Source organism: Desmodus rotundus, chromosome 6, assembly GCF_022682495.2.
Source record: "Desmodus rotundus isolate HL8 chromosome 6, HLdesRot8A.1, whole genome shotgun sequence".
NCBI lineage: Eukaryota > Metazoa > Chordata > Mammalia > Chiroptera > Phyllostomidae > Desmodus > Desmodus rotundus.
In genome coordinates this window covers 44,494,373-44,513,604 of record NC_071392.1, presented here as the reverse complement: position 1 = coordinate 44,513,604, position 19,232 = coordinate 44,494,373, and the positions used below count along the sequence as shown (strand labels likewise).

The 19,232-nt window shown below is 39.8% G+C and overlaps 2 protein-coding genes across 6 annotated transcripts in view; one reads left to right on the top strand and one right to left on the bottom strand.

The window, feature by feature from the left end:
• Window positions 1–12,388, top strand: part of FBXL13 (F-box and leucine rich repeat protein 13) — a 287,440-nt gene extending 275,052 nt beyond the window's left edge. For both annotated transcript variants that reach the window (XM_045193852.3, XM_024558073.4), the window contains 2 exons: window positions 2,729–2,892; window positions 12,114–12,388. In XM_045193852.3, the coding sequence (XP_045049787.2) occupies window positions 2,729–2,892; window positions 12,114–12,285 (336 nt within the window). In that variant the 3' untranslated portion in view covers window positions 12,286–12,388. The remainder of the gene's footprint in view (window positions 1–2,728; window positions 2,893–12,113) is intronic.
• FAM185A (family with sequence similarity 185 member A) overlaps window positions 1–19,232 on the bottom strand; it is an 84,756-nt gene that overhangs the window by 12,481 nt on the left and 53,043 nt on the right. For 2 of the 4 annotated variants that reach the window (XM_045193911.2, XM_045193927.2), the window contains 2 exons: window positions 13,460–13,521; window positions 10,421–10,528 (listed from right to left, as the gene is read on the bottom strand). In XM_045193911.2, coding sequence (XP_045049846.2) covers window positions 10,421–10,528; window positions 13,460–13,521 — 170 coding nt within the window. Of the gene's footprint in view, window positions 1–10,420; window positions 10,529–13,016; window positions 13,522–19,232 lie in introns of those variants that run through there. The other 2 variants (XM_045193917.2, XM_024557490.3) reach the window with 2 other exon arrangements.

Below are 19,232 nucleotides of genomic sequence, written 5' to 3'. Positions count from 1 at the left end.
GGACACATGGGCTGCTGGGAACTTCACTGGCTGTGAAGTGGGTGCCTGTGGAGACTGGGCTTTTTAAGTGGCTCTACCAGTTAGGGAGGAAAGTAAGAAAATGAGAAAAGGAAAAATTCCAGTGAGAACAGGAATGGAGGCAGAGGATTTTTGCTTGTTTGTTTTGGTTTTTGATAAGGAAAAACAGGAGACTCGGTCTATAAATTGTACCATAGACACTGTCCTGCAACCTAGAAACTAAGGACAATGTTACACAAATAAGATATGAGATGAATCACTCTACGCCAAAGATGTAGGGTGACAAAAACAGAGTAGATTATTTCAGAACCTCAGTGTAAGGGAGAAGGGTTTAACTTGGCCATCTATGCAAGCTGAATGAGGTTCCTGATCCAGAAAGTATGGTGACCATAATTTGGGCCAGTCTGAATACTCTTCACCTGAAACCATAAGGACTCCTCCACCTACATTTCTTCAGATGAGCCATAAAACACTTTAGTGTCTGGCTCATCATTCTAGACTATGTTTCCCAAAAGCCCACGGGTCAATCGTGAATGGCCACCTTATCCATCTCCTGGAAGGTCAGCCCTTCCTTGCAACTAGCTTACCTCCTAGATCAGTATGTTGTACTCTGACCCCTATCCTACCCAGCACTAAAATGGGAATAACATAATCTCTGCTCAACAGGACTCAGATGAGGCTCTTGCATTTGGAAGCTACGAATGTGGCCAGTCATCTCTACCTGTAGCTCCCAGCCCCCATGAATCCTGACAGCATCACCTCAGTTATTGAATATCTTGAGCTTCTGACATATAGGAAGTGATGGGCTCCTTTTCAGCTCCCCCAGTGTCAGTGGAGGCTAGCGCTCTGAACTCCACCTGAACCGGACTTTTCTATGACCTCATTTGCTTTCCTGTCCTCTACAATTCTGAGAGCTTTTTTTTTTTCTCAATAACATCAGATCCTCAGAGACCCACAAGTATGGCAGGAATGTCTGAAGGCATTATTGTGAGATTCAGTTGTAATGTTGAAAACCTTGGTCCTGAGCATGTCCTGGAAAAAAGGGCATACTTAGACAATGACATCTATTTTTCCAAACTCAAAAAGTATACATTTCAAATTGAAAGGTTTTTCTGCATAATTCTCTCAACTTTATGTTAAAAACAAAAGTCAAGTCTCATGGCATATTTTAGAATGTTCAACCATTTAAAGTAAGAAATTAAATCCAGTTGAAAAAAAAATTCCTTTGGGGAGAGTAATCCAGTTGATTCTGCAGTAAGTCTTAGTTCAACCATAAATTCAAAAACTAGATCTTGAGTAAGTGAAACAATCTAAGAAGTGGGGTTGAATTACTTCTGCAAAACATCTGGGCAAACTTCCAAGATGTGGGAACACTCAGCAGAATTTCTGAGTGAGATTCCTGCAGTCTCTGTGGCTTCTGCTCTTCTTTCTCCCCTGCCTGCAAACTGTCAGTCTCACTTCCTCGACCCTTCCCAGAACCGTGTTACTTCACATGCAAACCATCAGCAATGTCCAGGCCCTGTCTATTAGCAATCTGATCCTGTCTACAGGTTAACTTCAGGAGATACATAAATATTTTAGTTTTGTAACGTGGTGTTATAATAATATTACTGCAGAATTTAATAAGATACTTAAATTGATGTGACAGGTATTACAAAGGAAATTTTGATGAAGTTTCCCATTCAAACAAGAGCTCTGTAAAAGGTCACAAATTCTGTTGGCGCCACTTGAAATATACATTTTAGTGGCCTGAAAAGTTAAATCACTAACTTGAGTTATAGACCTATTGATAGGGGAACTCAAGAGTTAAAGATTTTAGCTGTAGTCATAGTTGATACCTTAAGTGATTAATGCTTGTGGGAAGCTGTTATTCCAGGAACTGGAATGCATGACCTAAGGGACTCCAGGAGGTTAACAAACAATTCAACCTTTGTGCCCCAGGGTGTCAGCTGATAGCATCTGAGCCTTTGTGTTCCAGGGAGGGAGCCTAGGTGGCTGCTGGACTGAAACTCTTACCTGATTAACCTTTTCCCAAACCCCTTACCTAATCTTTTCTTCTTTTGAAAAGGTCGGCTTGAGATGAGACTTTAAGATGGTTTTCAGCGTACATAACCTGTCATCTTCTCAAATTGCCAGCATCTGAATAAAGAGCCCATAAGGATTCAATCCTTGTCTCTACTTATTGGTTCTGGTAGTGACAGCCCACACGAACACCAACCTTACTTCTCTAGTTTCACTATCATGTGACAAGTGTCCTGATTCTGTTTGTTAGGGACTAAATATTTGTGTCTCCTCACCCCCCCATCCCCAAATGTTTGTGTCCTCCCGAAATTCATATTTTGAAACCCTCATATCCAATGTCATAGTATAAGGAAGTAAGGCTTTGAGGAAGTAATTAAATAGGGTGAAACCCCCATGATGGGATTGGTGTCCCTATAAGAATAGGAAGAAACCAGAACTCTCTCTCTCTGCAATGTGAGGATACAGCAGGAAGGTAGTTACCTGCAAGCCAAGAAGAGGGCCCTCACCAGACACTGAATCTGTGGGCACCTTGATTTTAGACTTCTCAGCCTCCAGAAATGTGAGAAATAAATGCCTATTGTTAAAATTACCCAGCCTATGGTATTTTGTTAAAGCAGCCCAAACTGACTAGTACACTATTCTTCCTTGGGATGAAGTTCATCAAAATAATCAGTACTTATTTTGGCAGATTACTGACTCAGCGATGGAGGTATTATCAGCAAAATGCGGTTACCTGCACATTTTGGATACTTCTGGTTGTGTTCTGCTTACTGACCAAATGCTTGAGAACCTTCAGATAGGCTGCAAACAACTCCGGATCCTCAAGATGCAATACTGCAGACACATTTCCAAGTAAGTATGCACCTGAATATGAAAAACTTTGAGAACTACTTTCTGAGAAAATGGAGTATGTGACTATGGCATTCATAATACATAAGTGCCTTTCAGACTTAGGGAGTTTCTTTTTTTCTTTTTTTCTTTTTTCACCTAATTGAAGCCAACATTTTGAGCTGAACCAAGAGAAGCTCTCGTCTAAAATCATCTTGGTGGTTTTATATCCCTTCCTTGACCTTGCAGATGTCCAAATGATCACTAGCTCTTCCTCTACTTATCTCTCAAAATCTTTCCATTCAGTTAATCTCCCCTATGGGTTTAGAACATACTCAGATTAAACCAACTTCCAATTAAGTATAAATTACTAACAGTTATCCTAAACCCCATCACTCCCAAAGCTATTTGCTTGATAGGTGCTATTCATTTAACTAGGGATTTCCTATGCCATCTAGGGCTCAGAGTAAGGTATTCTGACTTGACTGTTACGGGCCAATTGCCTGTTCCCTCAATTTGCAAAACATTTCCAATGAAATAACAGTTGGTTCAACAAGCAGTCTATAAAGAAAGAAGGTCTAGAGTGTCTACCCTTTATTTTTTAAATAGAAAGTAGTTACCGTATTTTTCGGACTATAGGATACACTTTTCCCTACAAATTTGGAAGGAAAATGGGGGTGCATCTTCTGGTCTGAATGTAGCTTACCTGGCTCATGGGGGGGTGAGGAGGGGGTGAGTGGTGGTAGAGCGGGGTCACAGGAGGCAGGAGCAGGACCACATATTTTGCTTCAAAAATGTTTTTCCTATTTTCCTCCTCTAAAACCTAGGTGCATCTTATGGTCTGGTGCATCATATAGTCCAAAAAATATGGTATCTGCTCCATTGTTTAGTTTTTTTTCCTGTTGACTGAGAGTAAAAACTGTGCAAATATTTTAATGACCTGATGAAGTGACCTGTGGAGCGTTCAAAATGAGAAATCTTGGCCAGTCCCTGAAGATCAGATTCTTTTCTGCTGGCAAAATAAATAATATCAAAGTGTAAAGTGCATAATGTGCATAATCCAAGCATGTAGATTGCTCAGAGAACTTTTTCAATTAAGCAACCTTGGCACGAACTGAACCATGAAAACTGGTCACTTGAGGCCTGAGGAAGAAAATGGTTTCCGATCCAAGGCTATGTATTAAAATGAAATGAAAATGAAACAAAAACTACAACTTGTAAAATAGGTACTCCCTCTGAGCCCAGGCCTGCAGGGAGGGAGGGAAGAGGAGCGGTGACTCAACCCTTTCTCATAGGTCTGGGGAGGACTGACACGGATATAGGTCCTCAGAGTCTCTGTCAACCTTCTCATATCATTAAACAGCCAAGTTTGGGCAGATGTCAGTGAATGAATAACATATTACTTATTATTAAGCCTGTAATCCTTTGATTGTATTTTGCCAATCACTCTTTGGGAGGCAATATTTCAAACTTCTAATAAGTGGAATTTTTAAGAAAGATTTTATGTATTTATTTTTTAGAGAAAGGGGAAGGGAGAAAGACAGAGAAGGAGAGAAACATGCATGTGTGTGAGAGATACATCAATCAGTTGCCTCTCACAGGTGCAACCCAGGCATGTGCCCTGACTGGGAGTTGAACCAGTGACCTTTAGGTTTGTAGACCAGTGCCCAATCCACTGAGCCACACCAGCCAGTGCATAAGTAGGATTTTTAAGTAGAATGAATGGAGACTTTCTGGCAAGGGGCCCCTGAATCTAATCATGCTATGGGATGTTAAAGTGTGATAAATATGGCGTTTAGTCAAGAAGACCCTAGATATCTAGTACTATCCAAATCCTGCCTTTGATTACTCACTCCTTATTGCAAAGTCACTAGAAAAGAAATATGCAAAGAAAACAAAACAAGGCAAAGTAAGATTTTACTACTACCTGGGCTTGGCACCCAAAACCTAATGCAAAACTCTAGTTAACTAGCTGGATCTATGGAAAATTCCTTTCCTTAAGCCAAAAAACCTCTTTTGTTTTCTACCACCAAGCCTGGCTGTCCCTATCACCAAGAAGAGACTTGGCCCTGATGCGGGGGGGGGGGGGGGGGGGGGGGGGGGGGGGCTTGGAGCTGACTTATCTGCCCATCTCATGTCTGAAGAGGCCAAACACGTTAGTCTTCCTTATAGCTCCACCCCTACTAGGTTCCAGCAGGAAAGGCATAGAATCCTCAGGCTCTGTCTTTGTTTAACAATGGAGAAGGGAAGTTGCCACAGCGGAGTGGCTTGGAGAGTCCCAGCATTTGGACTAGTAAGGCTCCACAAGCAAGTGTCTTGATTTCCAACATCTAGGACAGGGTTCTGTTTGTCAGTCAAGGAGTTCCCAAGATACCAGGGCCTCAAAACTTTGATTAGATAAGTGGTAAGGCCTGGCCACATGCAGCTGTTTGGGGTAAGCTCTAGGGTCTGTGCAGCAGCTCCCTCCTCCACTTAGATCCTTGGGTGGAATGGGAAAAGCTGCAAGAATCAAGGTCATGATGATGTCTAGTCCCATACCTATTTTCACTCCAAAAGAGCAGTTGTTTGCCCTTACCAGAGCCATGCGGGTCCCTCAGCTGTAGGGACTTTGTCTTGCCTGGGTGAAACCAAACATTTGGTAGTCGTGACAGACATTTTTCTTACTTGGGAAGAAGTTCAATGACACTGATTCACAAAGTAATGGACCCCATACATTCAGTTCCATTTGAACCTGGAAACATCTTGTGATGTAGCCCTTAAAATCTAATTACAGCACTCAGAAGAAACTGATCTATGGATAAATTCCCCCATACTCAGTGGAGTCTGAAAATACTGCACCAGATTTGCAAATCAAAGAGGTCTGCTCAGCCCACCCTTTCTGACCAGGGGAGTAGCAAACTTTTGGTCAATGAGCAAACTGGCTGTGTCTCTTTGCAAGAGAGCTTCCAGCATGAGATAGGCTGTCATTCTGCCAACCCCCGAGCCTGAAGGGATCTCAGAAAGTGATTTCAGAAGCCCCATGTGGAGGAACAATAAAGCCTCCTTTAATTCAAGGAGGAAGAAGTAACAACTATGATCATAAACATGACAAGAAAATATAGCTGTTTATGTTTGAAGATGCTATATACAGCCAGCCTTTCAACCTATAGCCCCCAAGCAAGAAAGACAATGATGAAGAAAAGCATAATGGGAGAGAGCGAGAAAGACCCAAACAAAGGTCCCTGCAACCCTGGAGGATCTGAACCACAGAGAGGTAGAGCAATTAAATCTATAATGAGCAAAGAGGAAAGGGACCTTTCTGACATTTTTGTGTCTGGAGCCCAAAACCTTCAACTCTAGAGAGATCAGCAGAGAGTCTTGGTGGCCTTTAGAATTTCCAAAGCAGCAGAGATTCCTTGGAGGTCTTCTTTAGCAGTTGTTGGCAGCAAAAATTATTACCGAGGTACGCTGAAAGAACTGTGCTGCTAAGAAACAAAACCCTTAAGAGCTCTCCTCTCCAGTTATGAAAAGGTCTTTGTGGAAAGGGCTTCGGGAGGTGGAGCTACTGACTTATATCATTAGTATGAACAAATACCATTTTACAATTACTATTTGCCATGTACTGAACTAAATCCCATTTTGTTTATTATCCCATCTAATCCTCACAAATACCCTATTACCATAAAAATGAAGAAACTGGTTTAAACTGGTTAAATTGGTTTTAAAGGTCATACAAATAAAAGGCACACCCATACTTTGTACATAGGTCTTAATCATTACTATGTTAATTTTTTTTTGCCATTAGATTCGTGATTCTCAAGCTTTTTTAAAAAACTAAATTCATTGGGATGACACTGGTTAATAACATATAAAACCCAAGTGTACAATTCTATAATACATTATCTGTATATTGCATTGTGTGCTCACCACATAAGCTTTTTTAAGCTCTAACTTTCATTGGACTTGATCAAAAAGGGTAGGTTAGGCATGTGATCAACTTATTTGTTGATGGATAAATAAGAGGGGTGGCTGATTTTGAGCATTCTCTAGTATTGACTTGAAATGCCCCCCTCCACCCTTGTTCAGGTCTACTGTAGAAACTAGAAGGAAATGTGAGCGAGGGCAAGTAATGTTTTTGCAGGGGAAACCCTGAATCCACTTTAACATACAAAAACCAGAAAATCACTTACAAACTTCAGTATGTCATTATTAACCATCTAATGTGATACTTCGCTACTGTTTGTAACATATTATGCTTGAAAATCACTGCTCTTTATGATTGAAAGAAACCTCCCTCACCAGGTCAAATGAATAATGATGCTTAACCATTGCAGTAGACTTGTTCAATTCCCAAATAATCTCTATGAAGTTTTGGAGTCACTTAGGCCAAGTTAGAGTGGAAGGCAGTCTACAGACTCTACATGTACTCTATGAAACTTAGAACGCGGTGATTCCTAAGTATACATTTTCTTTTCAATGTTTCCTACCTCCCATGTATGACCATACTAAAGCACCAAGAAGAGAGGGAGGGAGGGGGAAGGAGGGAAGGAGCGAAAAAGGGAGAGAGGGTGGGAGAGAGAGAGAGAGATGTTACTGACATTCAGTTTCTACATTTTCAAGTTTCCTGATACTTTTCAAAAGTGCATGTGTGCAAACACACAGCTACACAGGATGGAACTCAGAGAAACTTGCCAGGAGTCATCATGCTGGTCTTTCCTTTTGCCCAGGTCTTAGGAGTCAGTCCATGTGAGGATGCCAAAGGTCTTAGTAAGGTGATGAGAACAGGTAGTTCATGGGCTAAGGCTTTTCTGAAGGGTGGAGAGGAATTGGACTAGTCTATACTAGCATACAAATTCCAGATTTGCTGCAGGACAGATTCAGATTTTCAATTTGTTCCCAGGACCACCCTTGCTGTGAAATCGCAGAGGACTGAGACAGGCCCTAGAGACACTCTACACTGGAGGAAGCCTTAACCTCCTGGCATTTGAGACGGGGGGGAAGAACGGTCTGAGACATGATCCTTTGCTCATTTCCAGTCTGTAGGCATCACCTCCTATAGTGAGGGAGTCGGCCCTCTGATGTTTAATTTCACTGAAGCTGGCTGTGGGTAGAATGGAGAGCAGTGTGTAGGTAAGGGAGGCCTGGAGCCAAGAAATAAACAAATTCAAGAAAAGTGTGTCCCATTGGGTACTTCAATATGCAGTTCATTTTGATTCTGTCCCATCACATTGCATTTAATAAGTGGTTTTCCCATTCATTCCCTATTTTTCTTATCTATATTGAGTCAAAATCCCTCATTTTCTTTTCTTGTTATTTTCTCAAATTCCCATGATTTGCAATTTTTACATGACAATTACCATCTAATTTACCCTGGCTTGTAGTTGACTGAGGAACTGTATGACTCAATATTTAAATGCTCCCAAACTTATCATTAAGAGTACTTAACCTCTTACCAGTTACCTAGAATTTTCAAAAACTGTTGCTCTTATGAGTCCAAAGGTTACATATAATTTGGTCAACTACTTACACATCTTTTACTCCCCAAGCAAACATGTCCTTTTCCTACAGGTCAAGACCATTGTCATCTCTAACTGCAGTAGTGTTGTCATCAGCGACATTGAATCATTACTACAACTGTAAACTACAGTTGTTCCCACAGCTCTGCTGTTTGGGAGGCAGGGGTCAGGAAATAGAAACCTAAGAATGCCTCTTCAAAACCAACAAACCAGCAGAAAACAAGAGAGCTAAAGGACTTCCCTTCTCGGTTAAGCTGCTGAAATCTCATTTTGGCTCTTCCTGCTAGGTTTCAAGGTGATACAAAGAACTGTTAATATACCCTTAAATAACTTACTGCATTTTTAAACAAAAGGAAAATAACAAAATTTAAAATTATGAACTATGCCATGAAGTTATGTATTGGAAAGAAATTAATTCTATGATCAACTTCCTATAGAAGTTCAGAGGAGGAAGGAATAGGGTTTGGGTCTCTACAAGAGGCTGGACTGGTTTGGACTTTTGAAAGATGGATCACGTTTAGACAGGCAGACATGAGGCGAAGGATAAGTAACAATGGAGCTCTGTTGCCCAGGACAGTTTTACCCATTAGAAACTGATGGTGCCAATGTTTTTTGCTTCAAATTCCCCCAACATTTGGCATTATGTTGTCGTAGGCCCTTGAGTGAAAACAATCTCACAAAAAACACCTTCAAAGACATGGCAATCTCAACTCCATAGAATAAAAAGGGAGACAACTGTTCAGAAGAAAATTCAAAAGCTAAAGATATAACACAGTTATGTTTATGTAAAAATACCCTACCAAGAGCATCCTTTTAGTTGCTACAAGGGATGCTGCCCCATTCATGAATTACTTAATGAAGCCAATGAGATCTTGAAAAACAATTCCTACTTAGAGGACACATAAGGATTACATAGTAAGTTTAACGTAGAACTACACTTAAGTTAGTACAACAATTCCTTTCACTCAAACTGTTCTTTAAACTTCTGTAAATTTTGTGTGAGTGCAAATATGTAAGTCAAAAAGCAATGTGGTAAGAGACAGAATTAGCAATGCTTTGGTTGTCTCCCTGTTGAGTTTGTTACAACTATTTTAATACTTCTAAGATTTGATTCAAGTGAAACAGCATTTTAAATAACTGATGTATCTTATATCTTAGCCATTCCCAATTTCATTGCCCTACTTGAACTCATATAACCATAGAGCACAAATTTAACTCCAAGCATATGGTAATACAGCCTTTTTATCAATGACTCAGTTTCCAGACTTTCACAATTAATAACTCAATGCACTATATGGCAATAGTGGGCAAAGTGGCCCCTTCATGTGCAAACATTACTCATTACTGATCCTACAAAAGTTGCCAATTACTCATTTCCTTTTTAGTACTGGTCTCAAGATTCAAACCACCTTCCTATAAAAATCCTTCTATCCTCAAACTAGTTTCAAGTTAAATATACTTTTTTCCTGATGCTATGATATTGGGATTTATAAAAAAATGTATAGTTGGTCATTTAGATGACCAAACTATAATTATCATATACGAGGGGGGACCCAAAAATGCAATTTACTTATAAAAAATTGTGTATTCATTCTTACGTGTTTAAACTTCAGGCACCTTCAAAGTACTCTCCATTTGATGTAATGCACCTATTGAGACTTTTTTTCCACTGCTCAAAATGGTTTTTGAACTTGTCGATTTTGATGCCTTCAGTGCTTTTGCCATTTTTTGTTTCACTTTTTCCACATGGCAAAACATTTCCTTTTGAAGTTTTTCATCTGAGGAAACCAAACAAAGTCACTCGCAGCAAGATCAAGTGAATAGGCAGGGTGGGGCATGTGGGTGGGTCATTCTGTTTTGTTCAAAAACTGCTGAACAACAACAACAAAAAACCTGCTGAACACTCAGCATAGTGTGAGCAGGAGCGCTTGTAAATCACCCATCATGAAATGGGCAAACTCACTGAAAGTCAAAAAAAAAATAATTGAAGCTAAACACAGCCTCTCACAACAATGCCAGCTGGTACACTGATACAGATGGGCTCTAAGAACACTCACCTAGTGGGGGGAAGCCTGTACAAGGACCACCCTCCAGATGATAATTCCATTTTGGGGGGGGTCCCTCCAAGGTTCCTGGCTCACAGCTCCCCAAACCCTTGGAATTTCCTGAGTGATAAGAGCAAAGGGAACATTTCTTACCATATTTGGTCTCTGGTCCTCAGTCCTTGAAATCATTTCAGAGCCATAAAGGTGAAATGGGTGTCTCATTATTCAGAACAAGACTGTGTCCACAACTAGGTTTATGCTGATAAACATAAGGATAGGGGCTTGTTGCATAGGGAACCAAACATGAAGAAAGGGGTGGAACTTTCAGCCCCATACCCTGCTTTCCAGGGAGGGAAGAGGGGCTATAGGTTGAATTAATAACCAATGAACACTAATTTAATCAATTATGCTTGTGCAAAGATGTCTCCACAAAACCCCAAAAGGAGAGTTCAGAGAACTTCTGGGCTGGTGAATGAATGGGGTTTTGGGGAGAGGGGCATGACTGAAGATGGCATGAAAGCTCTATGCTTTCTCCCCACACCTTTCCCAATGCATCTCTTACATCTGGCTCTTCCTGAGTTATATCCTCTGTTAACAGCGGTCCCCAACCTTTTTGGCACCCAGGGGCCAGTTTTGTGGAGGATGGGGGTGGGGTAGGGGAGTGGTACAGGAGGCAGAGCTCAGGCGAGCTTTGCTTGTGGCCTGGTTCCTAATAGGCTGTGGACCAGTGGGTTAGGTACCTTTGCTCTATAATAAGCTGGTGATCCAGTAAGTAAAGTTTCTCTGAGTTCTGTGAGAAGCTCTGGCAAATTAACTGAACCCATGGACGGGGTTATTGGAAACTCTGATCTATACTGCCAGGCAGTCAAAAGCCCAAGTGACAACCTGGACTTGCAATTGGAATCTAAAGTGAAGGGCGGTCTGGTGGGACTGAGCTCTTAACCTGTGGGATCTGATGCCGTCTCTGGGTAGACAGTGTTAGAATTGAGTTGAATTGTGGGACACGCAGCTTGGTATCTGAGAATTGCTTGGTAGTATGCGGGAATCCCCATGGGGTAGTATGTTAGTGGAGATAACACACATACCCCCATGTTAGAACTGGGGTCCAGAACAACTTTTACATGCTCTCTTTGCTTTCTTCCTCCTAAAAAAGGCAGTATTAGTATTTTTAGTCATTTTAGTCATAGACACCTTTGAGAATTTGATAAAAGTCATAAACCCTCTCCTCAGATATAAAACTGTATGAATTTTGTGGGAGTTCACGGACCTCCCTTAAATTCATACTTGTATCCAACAGGGATCTGTAGATTTTGGGTTCAGAGCTCTTGCTCAGGTACATGGTTAGCCTCCACAGGTTGGCTGGGAAGGGTACGCCCTTAACTAAGACACTGGAAATACCAGGCGGCTCACTCAAGAGCACTATAAAGTTGCCCTCAGTATTCCCACTCCATGCAATTTCCTTACCCAGTCACTGTGTTAATGTCTGAACTGGCTGAACTGAAGGGCTACTGAGCTATTTCAGCCTTGGGATCCTAATTATTAGCACAATTACCAACACCCTCATCCTCAGCAAGGCAAGAAAGCTGTGAAAAGTGAATTCAACTCCTGCCCGTGAGTTCTTTGACTCCCTAATTTGATCTAGTTTGAAAATTCTGCACTAGTGATTAGTTCTGCATGTAGCTAATGCTAATCACTGTTATTACAGGGAGGCAGCTGAGAAAATGTCATCTATAGTTCAGCAGCAGGAATACAGCCCTAATGACCCTCCACTTTGGTTTGGCTATGATTGTGAAGGCAAGCCTCTAAGGGAGCAACAGGATACAGCACCACTTAAAGACACAGAGTCAACATACAATAGTGAAGAGGAAGTAGTATGACCTTCAACTAAAGCAGGAGGAACAAAAAAATCAAGAACTAGGCAACTTCATTTGATGCAAGTATTTTTATCAGCTGGATCTTTACAGTGTAAACAGCAGCAAATTATCTGATTGTTATTCCAACTACAAACGTTTCTAAATACATCATTAGTTCTTCTGTCTAATCATGATTTTATTTTATTATTTAAAAAAAATTCTCACTCATGAATATATTTATTGATTTTTTTTTTAAGAGAGAGAGGAAGGGGGAGAAGCAGGGGATGGGGAAAGAGAGATTTCCACGTGAGAGAGAAACATCAATTGCCTCCCATGCGCTCCCCAAGTGGGGATTGAACCCGCAACCTAAGTATGTGCCCTGACCAGGAATCAAACCCACAACCTTTTTGGTACACGAGACAACAGTCCAACCAACTGAGCAACCCAGCCAGGGCTAATAATCATGATTTTTAAAAAGCCAAATTAAGCACTGCTACTATATAAATTTTCCACATAACTTCACTTTAAACCAATAGTTTTGAGATGATCAAACCGAAGGTTATATTTATATAAAACAACCATTAGAGATGTGATGTTTTTGACAAGGGATTTAGAAGTTTCTCTTTAGAAGAGAAAGCAGAGACGGCCTTATAAGGCAGAGTAAGTGTTTGAGACAGGGCAAATGACTTTAAGGATCTGCGAAGCTTCATTATAAAGGACATAAACATACATTTTTAAAGGAAACAAGTCTTTATTGTGAGTTCCAGATACTTAACAACAAGAGACAAAAACACTCCTATTTCCTCTGTGACTTATCTCTTAAATGGAGTCCATCACTATCTTTTTGTATCCCCTGAACAGAAAATCTAGGCATAGTCTTAACCTACAGACCTGTGAACTGATACCTGGATACTACTTTAAGTCACTAAGTTTGTGGTAATTTGTTACAGAATAATACAACTAATACAATAGCTAGCACAAATTTTAAACCCCCCCAACCCGCAAGACAGTTCACCAGTGCTCATCCACTTTGATGATTTGTTATACTTTGTCATTTTCAACATTTAAATGAAAGTAGTATTTGCATTTTTGTCATCATGGATCTACTAATCATTGTTAAAATTATAAATTACAACTCAAAGCATCCTTAGTCCTGCAGTTTCAGGGACTGAAACCAGCTTTGACTTCTAAAACTTACAGTGCCTTTTGGGGCATCAGCCTTAATCCATTTTTCAGGTTTGTTTCCTTGATTCATGAGTCCTGAAACACAAAATGCATGAAGTTATATCTTGAGTGACAAAGCAATATTTGACCACATAGATCCTAACAATACATCTCTAAAACTGAAAACACTTTGGAACAGCACAAAATCTTGGTAAAGATATAGTTAGGAAAGAGTTACAAAGAGGTTACCTGGGCTTGTTCCTTCCTTTCATCTTCTCAGAACTTTGAAAAGGAAGCTACTCTTCCCTTTTGTACACAGGTCTTGTATTTCTTTGTATACAGGTTTTAAAAAGAGCTTTATTTAAGCACAATTGACATAATAAACATGTATTTAAAGTATGCAATGTAGTAAGTTCTGGCATATGTAAAAAAATCTGTGAAACCATGTCTTCAATCAAGATAATGAACATGTTCAACATACCTGCAAGTTCCTGATGCCCCTTTGTAATCTCCCCTCCTGTGCCCTCTTGTTACGCATCTCTGACGCTCCCTTGCTTAATTCTGTCCTTAAGAACTCAGTCAATCTGAACTCAGAGTTGTGAATATACCATCTCGGTTCATCATATAAATTTTCTCTGTTGAATCCAAGTACCCAAATCAGGCAATCCTTTTCTTTAGTATATATTTTTTTCCTTTGTGACTACCATACAATGTCCCAGCTGATGAAAAGGTGCTTTGTACCAGCCAATCTTTATGTCAAGTGCTTCTCTGACACAAATTCTTCTCTGAATTCTGAAATCTCCCATTTAATCTGAGCCATCATCTTATCTGTGTCTTACAGTTCACTGCATCTTTTCCAGAACACAGCTGAGTTTTCATTGACTTCCTCTAGAGTTTTCCCTTCTACATCTCTTGCTATATTTTCAGTATCGTTATGAACCCACTTCTCATTAAACTGGTTAAAATCTCTCATTCCAACTGGTAAATCCCTGTTTTAGAAGCTCCTCTTTTTCCTCTAACTCTTCATAACTAGGGGTTACATGTTGTCAATTTTAATCTGTTCTTCTATTTATGCCTGTGCAGCATTTGGTAGGTCAGGATTTTGAGGTACCTGTACCCAGTAGTGTGCAGGTGCCTCTTTCTATATAATTCAGATTTTTTTTTCTAGTGATTCAAATAAACATAGAGGAAAGAACTGAAAATCTTGAACACTGATTGCTCTAACTTCATTATTTTTTACACCATTTAGCATCAATAATAAACATCAAAAATAGTAAGGTTTTCCCAAATATCTAAGATCTTTTCCTTCTCCATTATTTGTCATCTTCCCAATCATGCATTCTTGCTTATGGAGAGAGAAGCCAATCTGCCTAATTCCTTCTGCAGCAGTAAAGGCCACACAGGGTGCTGCTGCAACTAACAAAATGAACATGCAAAGGATTTTAGCTTAGAGACAATACTAAAAATGAATAAATAAATGAATAAATAAATAAATAAATAAATAAATTTAAAATTAAAATAAAAGACAGTTTACAAAATTCCATTTAGGATACTAGAAAAAGCTTTTTCTATCTTTCCAATAAGTAGTTTACTGAAAGCTCTTCATACTTTTACCCGAATCTGTGGAGGCTCTAATTTCTAATGTTTATAACTTTGTTCCTAAAAAACTTGTAACACATATTAGAAACTGAGGTTTCAGAAAGGTTGTTCTTTATTTAAATACCTTTGCCTATGAAAATCAGACAATGTTTCTTTGACCAAGAAATGGCAAATGCCTACACTATCCCCAGGCAGTTTGACTTCCATTAAATGGGAAACACATATTTTTTCTCAGGACATATTTTTAAACACTAGCATATGCACTCTAAATCTGCCCTGTCCAAATCTCCCAAATATATCCACCTCCAAGTTCTTTTTATTTTTTTATTTCTCCAAATACCTAATTGAGAATCATAAGCCATTAATTAACCCCAAAAAGCACTTGATCTAATCAGCACTATCTGTGGATAAAGTCGGGGCTCTAAGGAGTAATTTGCAGAATTTAGTCCCCTGGTTTTAAAGTAGGCTTGAAGTCACACAACTTCACAAAGCTGCAGGACAGGCTAGGAAATACTGTCAGAGCTCCTGCCAAGACGTAGGCATAGGGAGAAACCCTTCACTTCCTCACATAACCAAAAGGAGGATAACAACCAATCTAAAAACAATAAACAACCAGAAGTGCCAGAAAATCAAACTGCATGGAACTTCGACAATGAAGGAATTAAACATTCAAACAGACTGGTAGGAAAGAGACGGGCAGCCAGACGGGCATAGAAGACCCCCCCCCCCACCAGAAGGTGGCGGACCCTGCAAGTGAGGCAGGGCTGGCTAAATAGGAAACTAAGACTCAAAACTAACTGTAAATTATGGCGGGGGTTACCACAGTGGGAGAAACTCCCAGTCTCATACAAGAGTTCGGTGGAAAGTGGGGCTACAGCCCAGCAAGTCAGACATACTGTTCCCTCTCTGACCCCTCCCCCACACACAGCATCACAAGGCAGCAAAGAGGGTTGCCCTGCCCTGGTGAATACTGAAGGCCCCACACCCTTACAACATAACAGGTACACAAAAACAACGAAATGGGGCCCAAAGGAAAGGACAGATCAAAACTCCAGGGAAAAAAAAAAAAAACTACAGAAAAAGAGTTAAGTGACAAGGAGATAGACAACCTATCAGATGCAGGGTTCAAAACACTAGTAATCAGGATGCTCATAGAACTAATTGATTTTGGTTGCAAAATGAAAGAACAAATGAAGGATACCCAAAGTGAAATAAAGGAAAATATTCAGGGAACCAACAATGATGGGAAGGAAACCAGGACTCAAATCAATGGTGTGGGACAGAAGGAAGAAAGAAACATTCAACCAGAACAGAATGAAGAAACAAGAATTTTAAAAAGTGAGGAGAGGCTTAGGAACCTCTGGGACAACTTTAAACGTTCCAATATCCAAATCACAGGGGTGCCAGAAGGAGAACAAGAGCAAGAAGTTGAAAACTTATTTGAAAACGTAATGAAGGAAAACTTCTCCAATCTGGCAAAGGAAATAGACTTCCAGGAAGTCCAGGAAGCCCAGAGAGTTTCGAAGAAATTGGACCCAAAGAGGAACACACCAAGGCACATCATCATTAAGTTACCCAAGATTAAAGATATAGACAGATTCTTAAAAGCAGCAAGAGGAAAGGAGAGAGTTACCTACAAAGGAGTTCCCATAAGACTGTCAGCTGATTTCTCAAAAGTGACCTTACAGGCAAGAAGGGGCTGGAAAGAAGTATTCCAAGTCATGAAAGGCGAGGGCCTACATCCAAGAATACTCTATCCAGCTAAGCTATCATCTAGAATGTATGGGAAGATAAAGTGCTTCCCAGATAAGGTCAAGTTAAAGGAGTTCATCATCACCAAGCCCTTATTATATGAAATGTTAAAGGGACTGACTCATCTAAGAAATTGAAGATCAAAAACTATGAACAGTAAAATAACAAACTCACATCAACAACTGAACCTAAAAAAAAAAACAATGAAAACAAAAACTAAGCAAACAACTAGAACAGGAACAGAATCAGAGAAATGGAGATCACATGGAGGGTTTTCAGTGGGGAAGGGGAGGGGAAGAATAGGGAAGGAAAGGTACAGGGAATAAGAAGCATAATTGGTAGGCATAAAATAGATGGGGAGAGAACTTTAAGAATGGTTAAGAATGGTATAGGAAACAGAGAATTCAAAGAACTTATATGTACAACCCCTGGACTAAGAGGGGGGAACTAAGGGGGGGAATGCTGGAGGGTTGTGGGGTGCAGGGCAGAGGGGGGATAAAGGGGGAAACTTTGGGAAAACTCTAATAGCATAATCAATAAAGTATACTTAAATAAAGTAGGATTGAAAAGCTTCTTAGCTGAGATGAGCTTCTCTCTGCCATCCTCAACCCCCAACCCTATAACAGACTCTGTTCTTATTTACATTGGGTCCAGAGGAATGATTCTGGTGCTGCCTTAGCAGCAGATGCACTTCAGTGCATCATCATAGTTGGAGGATTCCCTCTTTTACCTTATAAACTCTACTGACCACTCACTATGGGAAGCACCATGCTAAGTATTTTAGGGAGCATTCAAAACATGTAAAACCCTATGCTAATACCCTCAAAATCCTTACTAGCTGGGCAGGAAAATAAATCATAGATTTATGAAACAACATGAAAATAATTATTCTGAAATCTTATTTTCAATGCATATATTTCACAAACACTAATACCACACACAATTTCATAACCAATATTTTAATGTCAGCATTCTTTGTTTACAATCTTTCCTTGACAAAAGTTCAGCCCAAGATACTTTGACAACAAATTTTTACTGACAAGAAAATGTTTTTGAGCTAGTTTTAATATTATCTATCATTGTATTTTCTCTCAATGAACTGGAATAACAAAGATAATCACACTCTAGGTTTTGAGCACATATACAATTAATCAGTTTTGCTCAAGAAATATTCTTGGAGAGACTTTATCTTTCTCAAATCTTCTATGTCAAACCCCATCCACTGAATTTTTCATTTCAGATACTGTAGTTCTCATTTTTATTTCTAGAAATTCAATTTTGATCTTTTTTATATCTTACACGTCTTAACTTTATTCCAACATATAGAATATAGTTATAAAAACTTTTACTTTCCTACTCTGCTAATACTAATATCTGTGTCTGTTCTGGGTGGGTTTCAATTTATACTGTCCTCACTGTGGGTCATGTTTTCTTGCCTCTGCATGTCTAAAAATCTTTGATTGGACGCCAGCCATTGTGAATTTCATTTTGTTGGGTTCTGAATATTTTTGCATTCCTGTAAATCTTTAGCTTTGTTCAGGGATGCATTTCAGTTACTTGGAAACAGTTTAAGCCTTTCATCTCTTGCTTTTATAATTTGTTAGGCAGTTCTGGAGGAGTGCTCCATCTAGAGCTAATTGTTTCCAACTACTAAGTCCCTTACCCAATGCTCCGTGAGTTACAATTTTTTCCACTCTGGCAAGTAGCACAGACATTATTCCTGGACCTGTGTGAGCACCAAATTCTGTTCCCTCTGGCATTTTGTCCTATGAACTCTAGCTGTCTTGGTCTCTGTGGATTCTCACACGGTCTCTTCCATTCAGGGAGTATGCTGGTTTCTACATTAGATCCCTCTCCCTCTGTCTTAACTACAGTCTGGAGACTCTCAAGGCAGTTAGTTAGCAGGGGATTATTTTGTTTCCCATCTCTAAGTGATCACTTTCATTGCCTATTGCCTATTGTCTTGGAAACTGTTTTTCATGTATTTTGTCTGTTTAAAAAACTTTGGTGGTGGTGTTTTAAGTAGAAACGAAAATTAGTCCTTTTTACTCCTCTTCTTATCTAGAAGCCTTCATTATTTCTTTCCTTTTTCCCCTCTCTCCATTTTCCCTCCATCATGCTGTCACTTTCTTTCTCTCTTTAACTAATTTTGAAATAATTACGGACTCACAAGAAGTTGCAAAAAATGGGATTTCCGGCCAAGATAGAGGCGTAGGTAGATAGATACACAGTGCCTCCTTGCACAACCAAAAGAAGGATAACAAATTTAAAATCCAAAAACAACCAGAACTGCCAGAAAATGGAACTGTATGGAAGTCCAGCAACCAATGAGTTAAAGAAGAAACATTCATCCAGACCAGTAGGAGGGGTGGACCAGAAACCCAGGGTGGGGAGGACTTGCAGCAAGGCAGTGGCTGAAGGACCATGGTGGATGGTTCCACATTTGTGTGAGGATA